At 30.9% G+C, this 15,460-nt stretch overlaps 7 protein-coding genes across 7 annotated transcripts; 5 read left to right on the plus strand and 2 right to left on the minus strand.

Annotated features, from left to right (window-relative positions):
• Nucleotides 1-365: 365 nt before the first annotated feature.
• Nucleotides 366-2,256, plus strand: TVAGG3_0269480 (uncharacterized protein; the record flags this gene model as incomplete). The annotated part of the gene is made up of 1 exon (XM_001321986.1): nucleotides 366-2,252. The coding sequence occupies one exon, from the start codon at nucleotides 366-368 to the stop codon at nucleotides 2,250-2,252; it is 1,887 nt and encodes a 628-aa protein (XP_001322021.1).
• Nucleotides 2,257-2,420: 164 nt separating this feature from the next.
• Nucleotides 2,421-3,641, plus strand: TVAGG3_0269490 (centrosomal protein of 78 kDa family; the record flags this gene model as incomplete). The annotated part of the gene is made up of 1 exon (XM_001321987.1): nucleotides 2,421-3,641. One exon carries the CDS (start codon nucleotides 2,421-2,423, stop codon nucleotides 3,639-3,641), a length of 1,221 nt encoding a protein of 406 aa, XP_001322022.1.
• A 401-nt stretch (nucleotides 3,642-4,042) lies between these two features.
• TVAGG3_0269500 (profilin (actin-binding protein) family) lies at nucleotides 4,043-4,968 on the plus strand (the record flags this gene model as incomplete). The annotated part of the gene is made up of 1 exon (XM_001321988.2): nucleotides 4,597-4,968. One exon carries the CDS (start codon nucleotides 4,597-4,599, stop codon nucleotides 4,966-4,968), a length of 372 nt encoding a protein of 123 aa, XP_001322023.1.
• A 476-nt stretch (nucleotides 4,969-5,444) lies between these two features.
• Nucleotides 5,445-5,852, minus strand: TVAGG3_0269510 (histone H4-2; the record flags this gene model as incomplete). The annotated part of the gene is made up of 1 exon (XM_001321989.2): nucleotides 5,529-5,834. The coding sequence occupies one exon, from the start codon at nucleotides 5,832-5,834 to the stop codon at nucleotides 5,529-5,531; it is 306 nt and encodes a 101-aa protein (XP_001322024.1).
• A 163-nt stretch (nucleotides 5,853-6,015) lies between these two features.
• On the plus strand, nucleotides 6,016-6,469 carry TVAGG3_0269520 (histone H3/CENP-A; the record flags this gene model as incomplete). The annotated part of the gene is made up of 1 exon (XM_001321990.2): nucleotides 6,029-6,445. The coding sequence occupies one exon, from the start codon at nucleotides 6,029-6,031 to the stop codon at nucleotides 6,443-6,445; it is 417 nt and encodes a 138-aa protein (XP_001322025.1).
• Nucleotides 6,470-8,519: 2,050 nt separating this feature from the next.
• Nucleotides 8,520-11,742, plus strand: TVAGG3_0269530 (A-type inclusion protein-related family; the record flags this gene model as incomplete). The annotated part of the gene is made up of 1 exon (XM_001321991.1): nucleotides 8,520-11,669. One exon carries the CDS (start codon nucleotides 8,520-8,522, stop codon nucleotides 11,667-11,669), a length of 3,150 nt encoding a protein of 1,049 aa, XP_001322026.1.
• A 241-nt stretch (nucleotides 11,743-11,983) lies between these two features.
• Nucleotides 11,984-13,377, minus strand: TVAGG3_0269540 (protection from non-homologous end joining at telomere; the record flags this gene model as incomplete). The annotated part of the gene is made up of 1 exon (XM_001321992.1): nucleotides 12,140-13,285. One exon carries the CDS (start codon nucleotides 13,283-13,285, stop codon nucleotides 12,140-12,142), a length of 1,146 nt encoding a protein of 381 aa, XP_001322027.1.
• Between the last annotated feature and the right edge of the window lie 2,083 nt (nucleotides 13,378-15,460).

Here is a 15,460-nt window from a genome sequence, read left to right on the forward strand (position 1 = left end):
TAGATATCACAATGAATATAGTTGTGATTCTTAATCCCTACTTTATTCGAATAAAATATTGAATTATCTGATATGAATTACGTATTGATGGTATATGTAACTGCGCATAATCTGTTTAATACAATTATGAAAGGTATGGCATATTATTTGGAAATATGATGGAAATCTTATTTAATGACTTCAAACTCTATCATTATAAAACGAAACTCTATTTTTTCAAAAGTTAAGATAAGCCATCTCGTTATTCCTTTCATATTTGAATCTTCGTATAAAATTTCATCTAAATAGTTGAGGAAATGATATAAATGATATGAGTTTGTTGCCTTAGCCAATTTTGTTAAAATATTAGCACTGAACTCATCAAAATGAATGAATGGAAATCAATCAATGTGGATGAGTTTCGAAATGCTGTTTTGGCGATGATAAAATCAGAAATAATATATGATAAGAATGAAGATAAAGCTGATTCCCAAGAGAATATCGAAGAAAATAAAGAGCAGCAAACAACATCAGAAAGTAGCAAAGAAATATCACAAAATCTATCTTTTAATGATATATTTATTACCTGTAAAAGACTACCATTTGAAGTAATCGCAACAATTCAAAGAATATTATTTGATTTTCAAATTGAACGATTAGATGGCAAAAACTGTTTAGGGAACATGATCGACTTCATTAGGATATTCGACCAAGCTAAAAACACGGACGAAAATCTGAAATTTATTTTAAATTGCATTACTAGTGCTATTATCAAAGCAGAAAACATTATCAATAACGAATACGATATATCACCATCATATATAACAAAGTATGATATTGAAAAATTAAGTTTACAAGAAATTCCACTTTCAGATTTAGAATCTCAATATAGAAGTCTCAAATTATCATCTGATTTACAAATGTTAGTTGATTTTGAACTAGAGTTAATTAAATTATTAGAGGATCCACTTAATTTTAAGTTTAATCCAACGATTACGATACCAAGAGGAGATATTCCTATTTCATGTTTCGATTTGATAATAAATCAGTTAGTAGATTCAATACGATTAGATCACAAGAAACAATTACAAAAGGTTATTGATTTTATTACAGATATTCATCGCGTTATGCAAATATCGATATCAGACAGTGTTTATTCTCTTATGAATAATATATTTAAGTGGAATGAATCTTCAGAACATCTTTTTATTACAAGAATTTTAGCTGCTCAAATTATTTTAGGAAAAAGCGATGATTTGCTACTATTTGGAAGACTTTCATCAAAAACATTCTTAGAAAATGACCTGAAACCATATGGTTTAGCAAAATGCTTCTGCCAATCTGATGAATTTGAAGATGTTTCATTTATTTTCTTATCAATGTTCATTCCGCTTGCCAAATCACTACTAATGCCATTTGAGGACATGCATTCGATGATTTATAATAACTACCTATCAACATTAAGTAATTTTCAAGCAATTTTTTATGATATCTATGAAAGTACGGTTTCTCCTCAAGATAGACCGAAATGCGGGCTCATTGAATATCAAAAAATTATAGAGCAGTCCTTTGTTTTGTGGTCTATTGCGATTTCTTCTGAATTATTGTATTTCAACTACAAATCCGGGTTATATAGCCATATCTACACCAAAGAAGAGCTGTATATTGTATATTACATGATGAGTTTTACACTTGCAAATGCTTTTTCCGCTCAAGATCAATTAAGAATTTGCGAAGCGTTCGAAACTTATAGCCACAAACAGAAAAATGCAAAGAAAGGAAAACAGAAGCAAAAGAAGGTAACAGGAAATGATATTGAGCAGTATAAAAAGGAAAGAAGCCTTGATATTAAAATTTGTAACGTAATGGCAAGTTATTATGCAGGATTGGTTCATTTCTTTAAGTACATGCTGAATGAAAATCTTTTTGATGATATTTCTAATGAAACAATGGATGAATTAAGTTTATACGAAAAAATTGCTTCTCCTGTTCAAAACATTCAGCATTTAACAGCTCCAAGCTTTGATGAATTCTGTGTCACACTCAGTATGACCCAGGATGACCATAAATACCGAGCTTCAGCGATTTTAACAGAAACTAAGACATCCATCGCAGAATTAGTTAAAGAAGGCTTTAATTCGTCTGAGGCTGATCTCATTACAAAGTCTATTGTCTCTGCGAATATTATTCTCAAAGGAACTCACTCAGAGAATAAAATAAAAATTGATTTGCAAAAATCTCCGATTTATCCAACATTTGGCTTTGTCGAGTAAAAAGATGTGTTTGTTTATTATATAATTAATGTATTTTTCTTGATCTTTTAGTTGGTTAAAAATTATTCCGTGTAAATTATAGAAATCAATTCTTAATTTGAATTAGAAACGGATAGATTTTAAATTCAATAGTCTACATTGAGAAAAAAGACGTTTATTCATTTCATTATGAGTAAAAAGGAAGCTAAACCAAAGAAAGATAACCTCCTTAAGTACTCAACAGGACAAAAAGGTCAAATACTCATAGATATTTCGAAAATTCCTGCAAAAGACTACGAAACAGTATTAACAGACTTGGTTAAATGCGGAAAAAGCAATATTGAATCCCTAATCATTTCATTAGATACATATCAGATGGTATATCCAAATGAATTTCCTGCAAATCAATCTTCAGCTCCAAAGCAAAGAGGAGAGCCAGTTATTTTACAAAATTCTGCCTTTAAAGCTAATTCAAAGTCAATAAAAAGTATGAAATTAGCTCTAAAGCACATCTTTCCAAAAACTACTTCCCTAACTGAAATATGCTTTAGATCGATATTCTTTACGACAGAGGAATTAGTTGAACTAGTTGATTTAATGAAAGAATGTGGTACATTGAAAAAGATTTACTTCGATAATGTTCCATTATATGATAGAGAATTTCAAGTTGTAGCAAGACTTGCAAAGAAGAAAGGAATTTACGCGTTTGGCTGCAATCGTTGTGGTTTGACTGATGATTCTCTCCCTGTTATTATTTCAATATTGAATTATCATCATTCTGAACAAGGAAATGAAAACTATATGGCTTCACTTCGTGGGGGAACAGGAGAATACACAATAAATTGTATTTCAGAACTATCATTTGCCGGAAACAATCTTTCCACCAGAGCTCTATTTGAAATCGGTGAGTCTATCGGTGATATTCCAATTCTCTTGGTAGATTTATCAAACAATCAAGAAATGGACGAAAGAATGGCTCATAATATTCGTAAAAACGCTCCTCATGTTGAACTTTTAGTAAATAATGATCAAAGAAACTTTGTAAATAGAGAACCAAAGCCTAAAAGCAAGCAAGCATCTTTTATAGAACCAGAAGAAATCCCACTCCCCGAACCTCAACAAGAAGATGAAGATTTAAGAATTCCAACCTTTGCTTTAGGAGACTTTGAACCAGAAGGCACAGATAACGAAGTTTGGATTTCCAAAGACTTAAAGGTTGTTGGTCCACGAGCCAAAGAATTTGCAATATATTTGCATGCTCTTCAAGTCTCCCTTCTAAAGCTCCAGGAACAACAAGAAAAAGAAGAACGCGATAGACAAGCAAAAGAATATTATATGGAGCATCGTAAAACTTCTCCAAAGCTAAAAAAGAAACGTGCAGCTTCTGTTACAAGGAAGACTCGAAAATAACCATATATTGTTGTTTTATGATATCCTATTTGTTAAAAATTTTAAATTTATTAAGTATTTGGTTTTACATTCTAATTTTTTGACTGCTTCTGCATTGTGTATAACGAAATTGAATCATAAAAATCAGCTAATCTAATCCAAACAATTTCAAGCTATTTAAAAATTGGGTAGTCTGCTATAGATTGCATTAGCATATGTTTGCAATTTCAGGTCTTGGGTTTATCCATATAATTTTATGTTAGAAGATGAGAAATTTTCAAACAAGCTTATCAAGTGAGCTTAAATGCTACAAATTATGCTTATCTTGCATCATAAATGGTATATGTTAATAAAATTCTTTGTCTGATAAGAAATTGTAATGTAACATCAACGCTAGGATCGTCAAAACAATTATGTCATTACAATTCCCTCTAAGATTTTTATTAGGTCCTGGGTATTCAATTCCAATGATTATATAATTACCGAAATATGAATTTTCGAAATAGATTCAAGAATATAATGAAATAAATGCATTGACTAGTGTAGATATGTGACTCAATGGTTAAAACTGGTTCCAATACCTTAGAATCTCTGAATAAAACTAAAAATTCATTATTGAATCTTACCAATTTTTCTGAAAATTTGATTTTTAGTATTTGTTGGTGTCGTAATTTACAAATCTAAATTGTGGTAATCATACAATTCATCGTATTTTATTGAATTTCAAAATTTTCATAAGGTTTCAAAAAATTTTTGAACCCACGTATTAGATGAACTATTCTATTTTAAAGATATAGCATTTCAAAGGTTTGAATCTGATTACGACGGCCAAATAAAAACTGAGGCATTAAAATTACTATTTATGAGAACATGCAAAAAGGAACTTTTTTATTTATCCGTTTGTAAGGTAATTTGATTGCAAAATCTCAAAATTGAATAGTATCTCAATGTATTCAATTCAAAATCATTTTTTCAAATGTCTTGGGATGCATATGTAGATTTACTCGCAAAGCAAACGCACGCAGCTGCTATTATCTCTGTAGAAGGGGCACTGTGTGCAAAAACCAATAACTTCTCTGCTACACCCACAAACATGATTCATTGGTCGAAGATGCTGAAAGATCCCTCTCTTGCCCGCCAGCATGGAATTCCTTTTGATCAAAGAAAGCTTTTCCCTTTGGAATATTCAAAGAATTACATACACGCCATGCAAGATGAGTGGAACGTTTATATGAAGAAGACCAATACTGTTGTTGTTATTAGTGTATGTGGTGGAGGAAAGCCACAGATTGAGGCTAAGAATCAAGTTTTTAACGTTGCCAAGATTTTATTAGATGCTGGCTGTTAGGATCCATATTGAACATGTTTCAAGATATCCTTTCACTAACCTTTTTGTTTTCTTAAACATTTCATTTCTAGTTCAATTTTCTTTTTCATATCTAATAAGGTGAAATGCCTTTTTAGTCAACCTTACGGTTTTTGCTATAAATACAAGCATCTCACGTGATTTGACAGATTTAACATTGTGATTTTAACTAATTTCTATAACAATAATTTTATTTAGCCCATTTTAATTCAAAAGCAGTTGAATCCGATTTATATCCCAAAAAAGTAATAATTCACTCTATTTAATTTTTCCAAATTTTTTACAAAATTCAAAAAATGATAGGAAAATCATCAAATTTTCAATAAAAATATGAAATTTCAAAATTTTTTGGGAAAATTTCGAATGAAAAAGTATCATAAGAAGCCCCAGGAAGTAAGAAATTAATCAGTATATGCTATAAAACCTCATAAAATTGACGTTAATGACTTGAACCCGTAATAATTTCTCATCAAATTGAAGATTTGAATGAAAAACATAAAAATCAGTAAATTAAAATATTAATAACAATATTTATTTATAGCTTAGAAACCGTAGAGTGTCTTGCCCTGGCGCTTGAGAGCATAGACAACATCCATAGCTGTAACTGTTTTACGACGAGCGTGTTCTGTGTATGTAACAGAATCACGGATGACGTTTTCAAGGAAGTGACGAAGGACGCCACGAACTTCTTCGTAGATATCACCAGAGATACGCTTGACACCACCACGACGAGCAAGACGACGGATAGCTGGCTTTGTGATACCCTGGATGTTCTCACGCATTACTTTACGATGGCGTTTAGCACCACCCTTACCAAGACCCTTACCACCTTTACCACGGCCGGACATTATAAATAATGATTTGATACCTCCCTTCAAAAATGCCCGCCATATTTTAACGGACATCCATTTTGGGTCCCATAAATTTGAAATAACTAAAACGGTTAGATTCAATTATAATCGGGCGCCAAAATGACAAAATATTTTGAATACTGATTTTTAAAGGAAAAATGGCGGGCAACCGTTTTTCATTATTCTTGATAATGGCTCGTACAAAGCAGACAGCTAGAAAGTCAACAGGTGGCAAGACCCCACGTAAATCCCTCGGTGCCAAGGCCGCCCGCAAGTCAACACCAACAATTGACTCCCAGGGTGCCAAGAAGCAACACCGTTTCCGCCCAGGTACAGTCGCTCTTCGTGAAATCCGTAAGTACCAGAAGAGCACAGATCTCCTTATCCGTAAGCTCCCATTCCAGCGTCTCGTCAGAGAAATCGCTTCTGGCTTCCGTGGTGATCTTCGTTTCCAGTCCTCCGCTATCGCTGCCCTTCAGGAAGCTTCTGAAGCTTACCTCGTCGGCCTCTTCGAAGACACAAACCTTTGCGCCATCCATGCTAACAGAGTTACAATCATGGAACGTGATGTTCAACTTGCTCAGCGTATCCGCGGAGAGCGTAACTAAATAGATATTGTTATTTATTTTAAATTATTTTCTATTTAATATACAATAAAAACCATTTAGCTCGAGAAGATATACCAATTTCATCTCTAGATATGAATGTGACAAAGATTAAGGAGTAGGATTCAAGTAAATTAATTAAGGCAAACTTTTGATTAAAGCTCTGAAAATGGCTCAATGGGTAAATTGTAATCCTATTTGCTCCATTGTATTTAATTACACAGGCTGTTGTCAAACTGCAAGAAATTATCTTGCAACAACTAGTGACTGCAATTCGCTAAGACGTATAAAATAAGATAGAATTAATTCTTGGAAGCAAATTCCTATCAATATTTAACCTAGCAACTTAGACACTGATGTGTTGTTTTATTTCCTTTGTCAAATATAAAGACTTCCTATTCATTTGGGGAACTTCTCTCCTATCAACCAAAATCTAAAACCTACTTTCTTGAAATAATATTATGGTAAGGATGTCAATTCGGAAAATTGTTTTCGTTTTAGGAGAATATAATTTTCCATTTGGAAAATTTAAAAAGTGAGACGCGCAGGATTCGAACTTTTTTAAAAGTTGATTTAAATATATTCTAGTGTGGAATCTAAGGATAATATCATATTTAAAATAAGAATATACGAGTTTAGGTAGTATTATTTTTTTCGATAAATTTGAGAGTATGTACGTTTAGGGCATCAAAAGTGTCAATTCGCTCAGCGAAAGCTGAGCTAGCTTCGTTCTCGAAAAAATAGGGAAGAAGTGAAGGAGAGTGATACAGATGTTGACACATTCATATAATTTCAACAAATTTGATCAAATTGAAATTCAATGAAATTCAATTCACTTCATATCCTTCAGTCAGTACATTGACATCCTTCTACATCACAATGATAACTCGGGAATCAATAGTTCTACAACTAACTCAGAAAAAAAAACAAGATTTTTACTTCCAGCTTGCAGCTTTTAAAAAGTTTCGATGATAAAAATCACTCTACTCTCGTTTATCGACATATGGTGATAGTAGGTAAACATATTCTTATCGATATTAATAAAAATATTTGTACGAAAATCTTATCCAATGAGAGAGTTATTCATAAAGTATATGATAATTATAATTACTTTATCTTTGTTTTATCTTTGAATAAACAATTTAATTTAAATTGCATAATATTTTTTGGTTGAAAGACAGGAAACTTAGTTGAGTTTGTATTATTTTTATCGTTTAATTCATCGTATCAGTGAGTGATCCAGATATTTAAGATATTTAGAAAAAAATTATTAATTTGATTAACAAATTTTAATCAAAATTGCAAAAATCTATTTGATAGCTGTAAACAAACAATAATTTTTATTTCAAGCAAAATCACTTATTTTCATCTAAACGTATAAAATTGTCAATTTTATAAAAATAAATTGAAAATCTCAAGAAATGTAAAGGAGAGTAATATTTTTCAATTTTCTTTTTTTCTTTGTCTCAAATATTTTCTGTTGGGAATTTTCTTGTTATCAAAAAATAATTTTAATATTTGTTTATTTTATTACATACAATAAAATTTTAAAAACTCTATTTCTTCACAAGAAAATTTTTTTCCTTCATATGAAGAAACATTTTGTTCTCCATTTGATACTGAGTCTAAATCTCGATTTTTGAATTTTCTTCTTTCCAAATTTCTTTTTTCCAAATTAGAAGTTTAATTCAAATTTTCAATAGTTTATATATTTTCTCAAACCGTCTCAGATTTTCTCACTTTTTAGGGATTTTCTCTCAAAATATACAAAAATAGTAATATCAATACATGTGTCTAATATACTTTAAAACCATCGTGACAAAATTCAAAAACGAAGAGTTCTTCTCTCCAAATTTTTTTCAAAATCAAAAAAATGAGATAAAAAAGTACGTTTGGAAAATTCATTTTTAGCATTTTAGGAATTTTCTCACTTTTCTTCCAAATTGACATCCTTAATTATGGCAACAGCTTTTCTATTCACAATCGAAGAATTGATAAAATCTTTTTAATTTAGGTAGAATTCTAGAATTGCTGAAATCCAATGTCACTTTTTGTTAACGTACAGTAAAAATTCTTAATGAGCATTTCCACGGAAGAATCATCCAGATCATCAGAAGTAATAGCTCGAATATATTCTAAACGTGGAAAAGATTTCATTGCAACTCTTGAAAAGGTATTACAGGCAGTTGCATCCGATAAGATTGTAAGGCAAATGCTTTCTAGTCAAACATCAGGTCAATTTATTACAAAAAGATTGGAAGAATTGTTTTATCAGATAATAACAGATGATCGTGAACTATTTATTTCCAAAATAATGGAAAAACTTCAAGCTTATGAAAACGTTTATCGCGAAGAATATGGCGAAATGATCAAAGTCTTAGGAAATCGCATACTATCTGTCTCAGATGCACAAAATTCTGGTGCTTTGTCTAGAATGAGACACATTCAGACTTTAATTACACAAATTAACGAACTACAAGAAGAAGTATCTTCACTTCGCCAAGCAAATGCCGAATATGAGGCTACAATTAAGGAATTGAAGAAGACTCGCCGACTTGTACTCTTCCATGATTTGATAGAAGACGACTCTAATCATATTTATGCTGAAATCGATATTACTCAATTAAGCCAAAAAGTAGGTGAAATGCAGAAAGATTCTGCAAATGCTGCAGCTCAGATTCAAAATCTTAAAACAGAATTTCATAAAATGCTCGCAAAAGCATCACAATCATCACGCGATACAATTTATACACTAAAGCAACAGATCGAAGACATGCAAAGTCAATACTTTGCTGAAAATGCAAAATACGAATCAATTCAAAAGAAATACGACTCTCATGTTCCAAGACTTCAGAAGGAGCTTCAAAATCAAGTCAATGAGAACGAAAGTTTAGCAAATAAGCTTTCAGCTAGGGTTAAAGAAATTAAAGATTTGAAATCTAAAAACATGAAAGCATTATCAGTCATTGATCAAATGAAACGAGAGCATGATCAATTAAATGAAGATCTTCAAGAACAAATTCAAGGAAATAAAGATCTTATTAAAAACAATACTTCTTTGGATGATGAACTCAACAAAATCAAGAAAGAATTATTAAAGTCTCAAAAACAATCAAAGAAATTACAAGAACAACTCAATGATCAACAGCATGAAAATGATGAACATAAATCTTCAATTGCAGAATTGGAAAGCCAATTGAAGCAGTTAAATAATAAGAACAAATCTCTTACAAAAGATCTTGAACAACAGAAATCACAAAATGAAGATCTCACACATCATTTAGACGAAAAAACCAAAGAATGTAATGAAACAACTGAAAAACTTAATAATCAAACAAATACCAATCGTGATCTTTCAACTAAACTGAAGAACTTAACACAAGAAGGCAACGAACAAAAAGAGAAAATCAATGATTTACAGAACAAATTAGATAAAAAGACAGAAGAGAATAACAACTTATCTCAAAAACTTAACCAAAAATCTCAAGAGTTAGAACAAACTAAGTCAAATGGCGATGATCTAAAGCAACAACTCGAAGATAATATCAAAGAAGAAAAGCAGAAATCTGATAAGCTTCAGAAGAACTTAAATGATCAAGAAATTGTTATTTCAGACCAGAAAGATAAAATCAAAGAACTTTCTTCCAATTTAGAAAACACAAATAACCAATTAACACAATTAAAGAACGATTCCAAGCAGCAGATTTCATCAATAACAGATAAAAATGCTAAGTTACAAGATGAACTTGAACAACTTAAGAAGAATCTCCAACAAAAGACACAGATCAATGAAAATCTTCAAAAGACTCTCGCCGATACACAAAAAGAATTCAATGAAACCAAGTGGAGAGTTGAAGAACTCGAAGAAGAAATTAACGAGAAGAATAAGAAGATTGAAGAAGCGAAATCATCAATGGCAACAATGCTTCTTGATAAAGAAGTCGATAAGAATGAATCACAGAAATTACAAGGAACACTTGCAAAGATGACACAGCAAAATGAAGACTTATCAAATGAATTGAGAAAACAAAAGAAGACAAATGATAGATTGAATGAACAAATTGAACAACTTTCAAATCAACTCAACACAATGAGAAACGACGCATCCAATCTTACTCAAGCAGTTGAAGATGCAAATGACAAACTGTTGAAAACAAATTCCGCAAACAAGCAATTACAAGCACAAATGTCTCATCTTTCTAATGCAGCAGCTGATTTATCTTCAATTTTATCTGCACTTTCAGCAGGAAACATTAAAGATGCATTAAATGAAGTGAATGATATGAAGAAGGCTTCAAGTTTGCTCAGAAGCATTTGCAGTTTAATTAACATCGACCCACGAGATGACGATGCTTTGAATAGAGCAACAGAAATTGCTCATAAACTTTCAAGTATTGCTCAAATAGAAAAAATGCTAAATACTGATGATGCTGTGAGAGCCGTGAAGATTTTATGGCAAGAAGCTGATCAGATTGCAAAGATGACCGGAGCTTTAGCAGGTCAATCCATTGTTCAGTCAGTTCAAAAGCTTATAGATGATTATGAATTAGCTAAGGAGTTCATCAAGGATGTTATTATCTCACTCTCATCTTCAATCACACCTTCAAAGATTGAAATTCCTCTTAGTGATGCAAAAGCAAATGCTGTTTTACAAAGCATCAAATCTCTTGTTAATCAATCAGAAGAAGACAGGCATAATATTGAAACTCTACTTACTAAAGCACGCAGCGTTGGATATGATGGAACTGATTGCTTGGAAGCAGCAATTTTCATTGCAAAACTCAAAGGAGAACAAGAAAAACAGAGTTTGCTGGAAATGATGAAGCAACAAATAGATGATCTCAAAGAGCATCTAAGAATGGAAGAAGATGTTCATAAGAGCGATGTTGATAAGAAGAACAAAGCAATCAACGAGCTGAAGAAGACTGTCATCCAATTAACAGAGAAGAATGTTAAAGAGAGAGATGAATCTCAGAAACAAATTCAAGATCTCGAAACAGAAATATCAAATCTTAAGGAACAAATCAAAATCGAAAAAGATTTAAGAAGAGAAATTGGAAGAATCGGACAAGGTATCACTGCAGATAAAGCTATACTTAAATCAAAACTTTCAGCTCAAGAATTCCGCTTTATCGAATTCATTGAAGGAGTTATGAAGAAAGAAAAAGAATCACGCGAAATTGCAGAGAAGATGAAGAAGGCAAGACAAGAAAACCTTCAAGTATAAAACATTGATGAATTTTATCATGTTTTCAATGTGAATTTGTTGTATTTGTTTATAAAATTGTATTATTTTGATATTTATATCTCTTTTTCTACATATTGAAGCAAAATAATGATAATAATCGAGCAACAAATGATATTGATATAATATGAAATTTGAAATTTACTCAAATTAGTTTTTAAACAAAACAAAAGAACTCTCAGAATAAATAGAAGAATTATGTAAAAATATTGTATAGTTTCATAACAAAAACCATTATAATGTTCAATTTAAAGAAAATTTATATAAAATTTGCAAATTTTTATAAAAACAAGCATACAAAAACAAATATGAACATAATATTTCAACGATATCTAACTTTTCTAGCATTCAAGAAGAATATAAAATAAAATATTTTCTTGAATACGAAACAAAAAGGTTTCTAGTGTATATTTATACAATATACAGTAGAACATAAATGACTACAATCACAACTATGGAATATCCAATGAGATTCCAGGTTGATCTTTTTTTGGAAGTTTTGGACGAGGAGGAGACATATAATATTCAATGAATCCCTTCACCTTGGCCTTATCCATGTAAGGAAGGAACGAGTTTTGTATCTTTTCGATCTCTTTTTTGTTTTTTGTTGTTGTAGGGATGACTTTCGCTGGTTTTACAGCTTTTACGAACTCAGTCAGTTCCATTGGTGATGAATGGTCACTATATGGTACATCGTAACTGGTAACTTTGATCTCATTGTAGATATCAAATGTTGGACAGCGCCAAAATGGCCTTCCGTTCCATCCTGATGGTCTAATAGCAGTAACAGAGTCAAATCCCATCGAAGCTGCATACAATGATACCTTTTCTTTACCGCATTCTTGAATTGGGAGCAGATGAATTCTTGTTAAGTAAGGATCTTCTGAAAAAAGCTCTGGTTTTGCAAATCCACTGTTGATAAGGCCTTGCAATGTTTCAAAACGAGCTTTTGGAGCATATATCTTCTGGCAAGTTGCGTTTGCAGCTTCAATAACTAATTCTTCCTTTCCAATTGTGTATGTACCGATTACAACTAATGAATTATTATTCATTGCTTCTTTTACTTTCTCAATAATGAAACTTACGCAGTCTTTTCGGGAAACAAATTGTAATTTTGAGCATGCGTATGTACAATCCATATACAATCGATCAACCGGGCCGTAATTTCGAGCAACCTCAACAACTTCTGGTTCTGCTCGGAAGTCTCCTGTATGAAGGATCTTTTTCCCATTTGGCAATTCGAAGAAAAACATCGCGCTGCCAGGTGTATGATTTGCTGCTAGAAATGTAATTTTTGTGCCATCAATTTCAATTGTACTACCGATTTCATGAGTTTCTATACAGCCATTTAATTTTGGATATTTTAGCAAAACCATTTTGGCTGTAATTGGTGTGCAATGCATAACACGTGGACTTCTGAATGATCCTGCACCTGCCAAGTGATCTGTATGAGCATGGCTTAAGAAAGAATGAATATATTCTGGTAATGTATGTGCGTGCCAATCAACAGTAAACGCTGTTCCCGGAACACTAAACTCTTCTGGTGGTGGTTTGTATACTTTCTCTTTCTTTTCTTTCTTATTTTTTTTAGAAGTCATTAATTTAAACGGGCACTTTTTTGTAAATTATTGAAAAAATCGAAAATGTAAATTAAATTCATATCTAATATCTATTTCGAGTTAATTATTAGTATTCAAATGGCAATAGGGGTCTACTTTTCAAGAGAGACAATGAAAGAAAATCATTTGTATGATATTTTGAATGTTAGAAATTTATATTTGGATGCGATTATTTCTGTAAATAATATATGCATTATATTAATGCGTTTCTAAACTTCATTTGAAGAGGAAAGAGAATTTTTACTAAATTTTAATTACTAATTTCAAATTAATGGTCTTTTCCGATCATTATTATATGGAGATGACAAATTTATTCTTATGACAGTATTATTTGCTCGATTTTACTATACTTATTTCATGTCTGCTCCATATAAAAGTGATTTAGATTATTTCTTTTTTTCATTTTTTCTTCCTGCCAAGATAAGAGAAGATACTCCTTCTGATATAAAAAATGGTCTTAATTGCTTAAGAAGATCTCAAGATCTTAAGAAAAATAAAACCGAAAAGCCATTCTTCTATGAATATGTAGTTCATAAAATCAATATTGAATTATCACAAATAGTATCAAATTATAAGTTATAAATTCAGTTCGATTTTTAATGAGAGAATTGGTATCAACATAGAATTCTATGGCTCCTAATGAATTACAATATGTTCCATATGAATCTTTTCCATCATTTCCAATAATCACGGCACTTAATAGAGATCGTTTCTCTCTTCTAATTTCGAATAAATATTCAGTGTCTTTAGCACACGCTCCATTTGAGTTAATTTCACATATTATTGAGGTTTCATGATGAAGAAGATAATCTCCATTTTGATTTCTTCCCCAAAAGAAATATTTAAGTGGAAATCTAAAACCGTGAAAAGTTTTAATTCTTATTGAATTAATACGAAAAGAATTTTTCAAAAAAGTAATGGTTAAGTTTCTTTTCACTGGTGTTTCATATATATTTGAATGATAAACCATTCGTTCGTTCCAAATTAAGACAGAATTAATATTAACTTCAGGATGATTTCTTTGCTGATCAGGTGATTCAAGACTTATTGCATCAGAAATATGACTATATTTCTGTGAGAGCTGATAGATTATTCCAAAACATCCGTATTGATAATTGATTATTTATATAAAAAGTGACAATTTTTAATGAAATATAGTTCATTTCATCACAAAAATACTTTTTTTCAAAATTTTATAATCAGAAAGAATCGATTCAGAATGGTATTAAATAATGGATAACAAAACCATTTTAGCCGTAATTCATGTGCAATGCATAACTCGTGGGGTTATAAACGATCCTGCACCAGCTAAGCGATCTATATCGGCCTAGCTTATGAAAGAATGAGTATATTATGATAATGCATATGCATGCTATTCAAAATAATTAAATAAAATCATTTGTAAGATTTAATTCATTATGAAACTTCTAAAATTATAATGAAGCACTCTATGAATATGTTTTCAAACTTCATTTGATGAGGAAGTAGAGTTTTCCATTTATTTTCTTCCTGTTCAAATAAGAGAAGTTCCTCCTCTTACACCTTTTGTCCCGGCTATTTAACATTATATTAATATACTAAATAGCTAATATCAATCAGAAAAAATTTTTTTCATAAATGTCTCTAATGACAAAGATTTAAAATATTTATTCCCGATCAATAATTCCTGCACAAAAATAGAGAAGTTTTTCCTTTTTAAGATGGAAGTCATTCATATATAGCATATATGCTCTCACAATATTTAGAAAAATAAAATCCAGAAGTGTTTCTTTAATGAATAGTAATAGGTTAATTCTCAATATTGACATATCACATATACTATTAAATTATAAATAAGAATATCAGTTCGATTTTTAATGAAAGAATTAATATCTCCATCGAATTCAATAGCTCCTAATGAATTGCAATATGTTCCATATGAATCTATCCCATCATTTCCAATAATCACTGCGTTTATTGGGAATCGTTTATTTCTTTTAATTTTGAAAAAATATTCAGTGTCTTTAGCACAATCTCCAATCGAGTTGATTTCACAAATTATAAAAGTTTCATGATGAATTAGATGATCTCCATTTTGATTTCTTCCCCAAAAGAAGTATTGTAATGGAAATCTAAAATCCTTAAAAGTTTTGATTCTAATTGAATGAATGCGAA

The sequence above is a fragment of the Trichomonas vaginalis genome, chromosome V (genome assembly GCF_026262505.1).
Source record: "Trichomonas vaginalis G3 chromosome V, whole genome shotgun sequence".
NCBI lineage: Eukaryota > Parabasalia > Trichomonadida > Trichomonadidae > Trichomonas > Trichomonas vaginalis.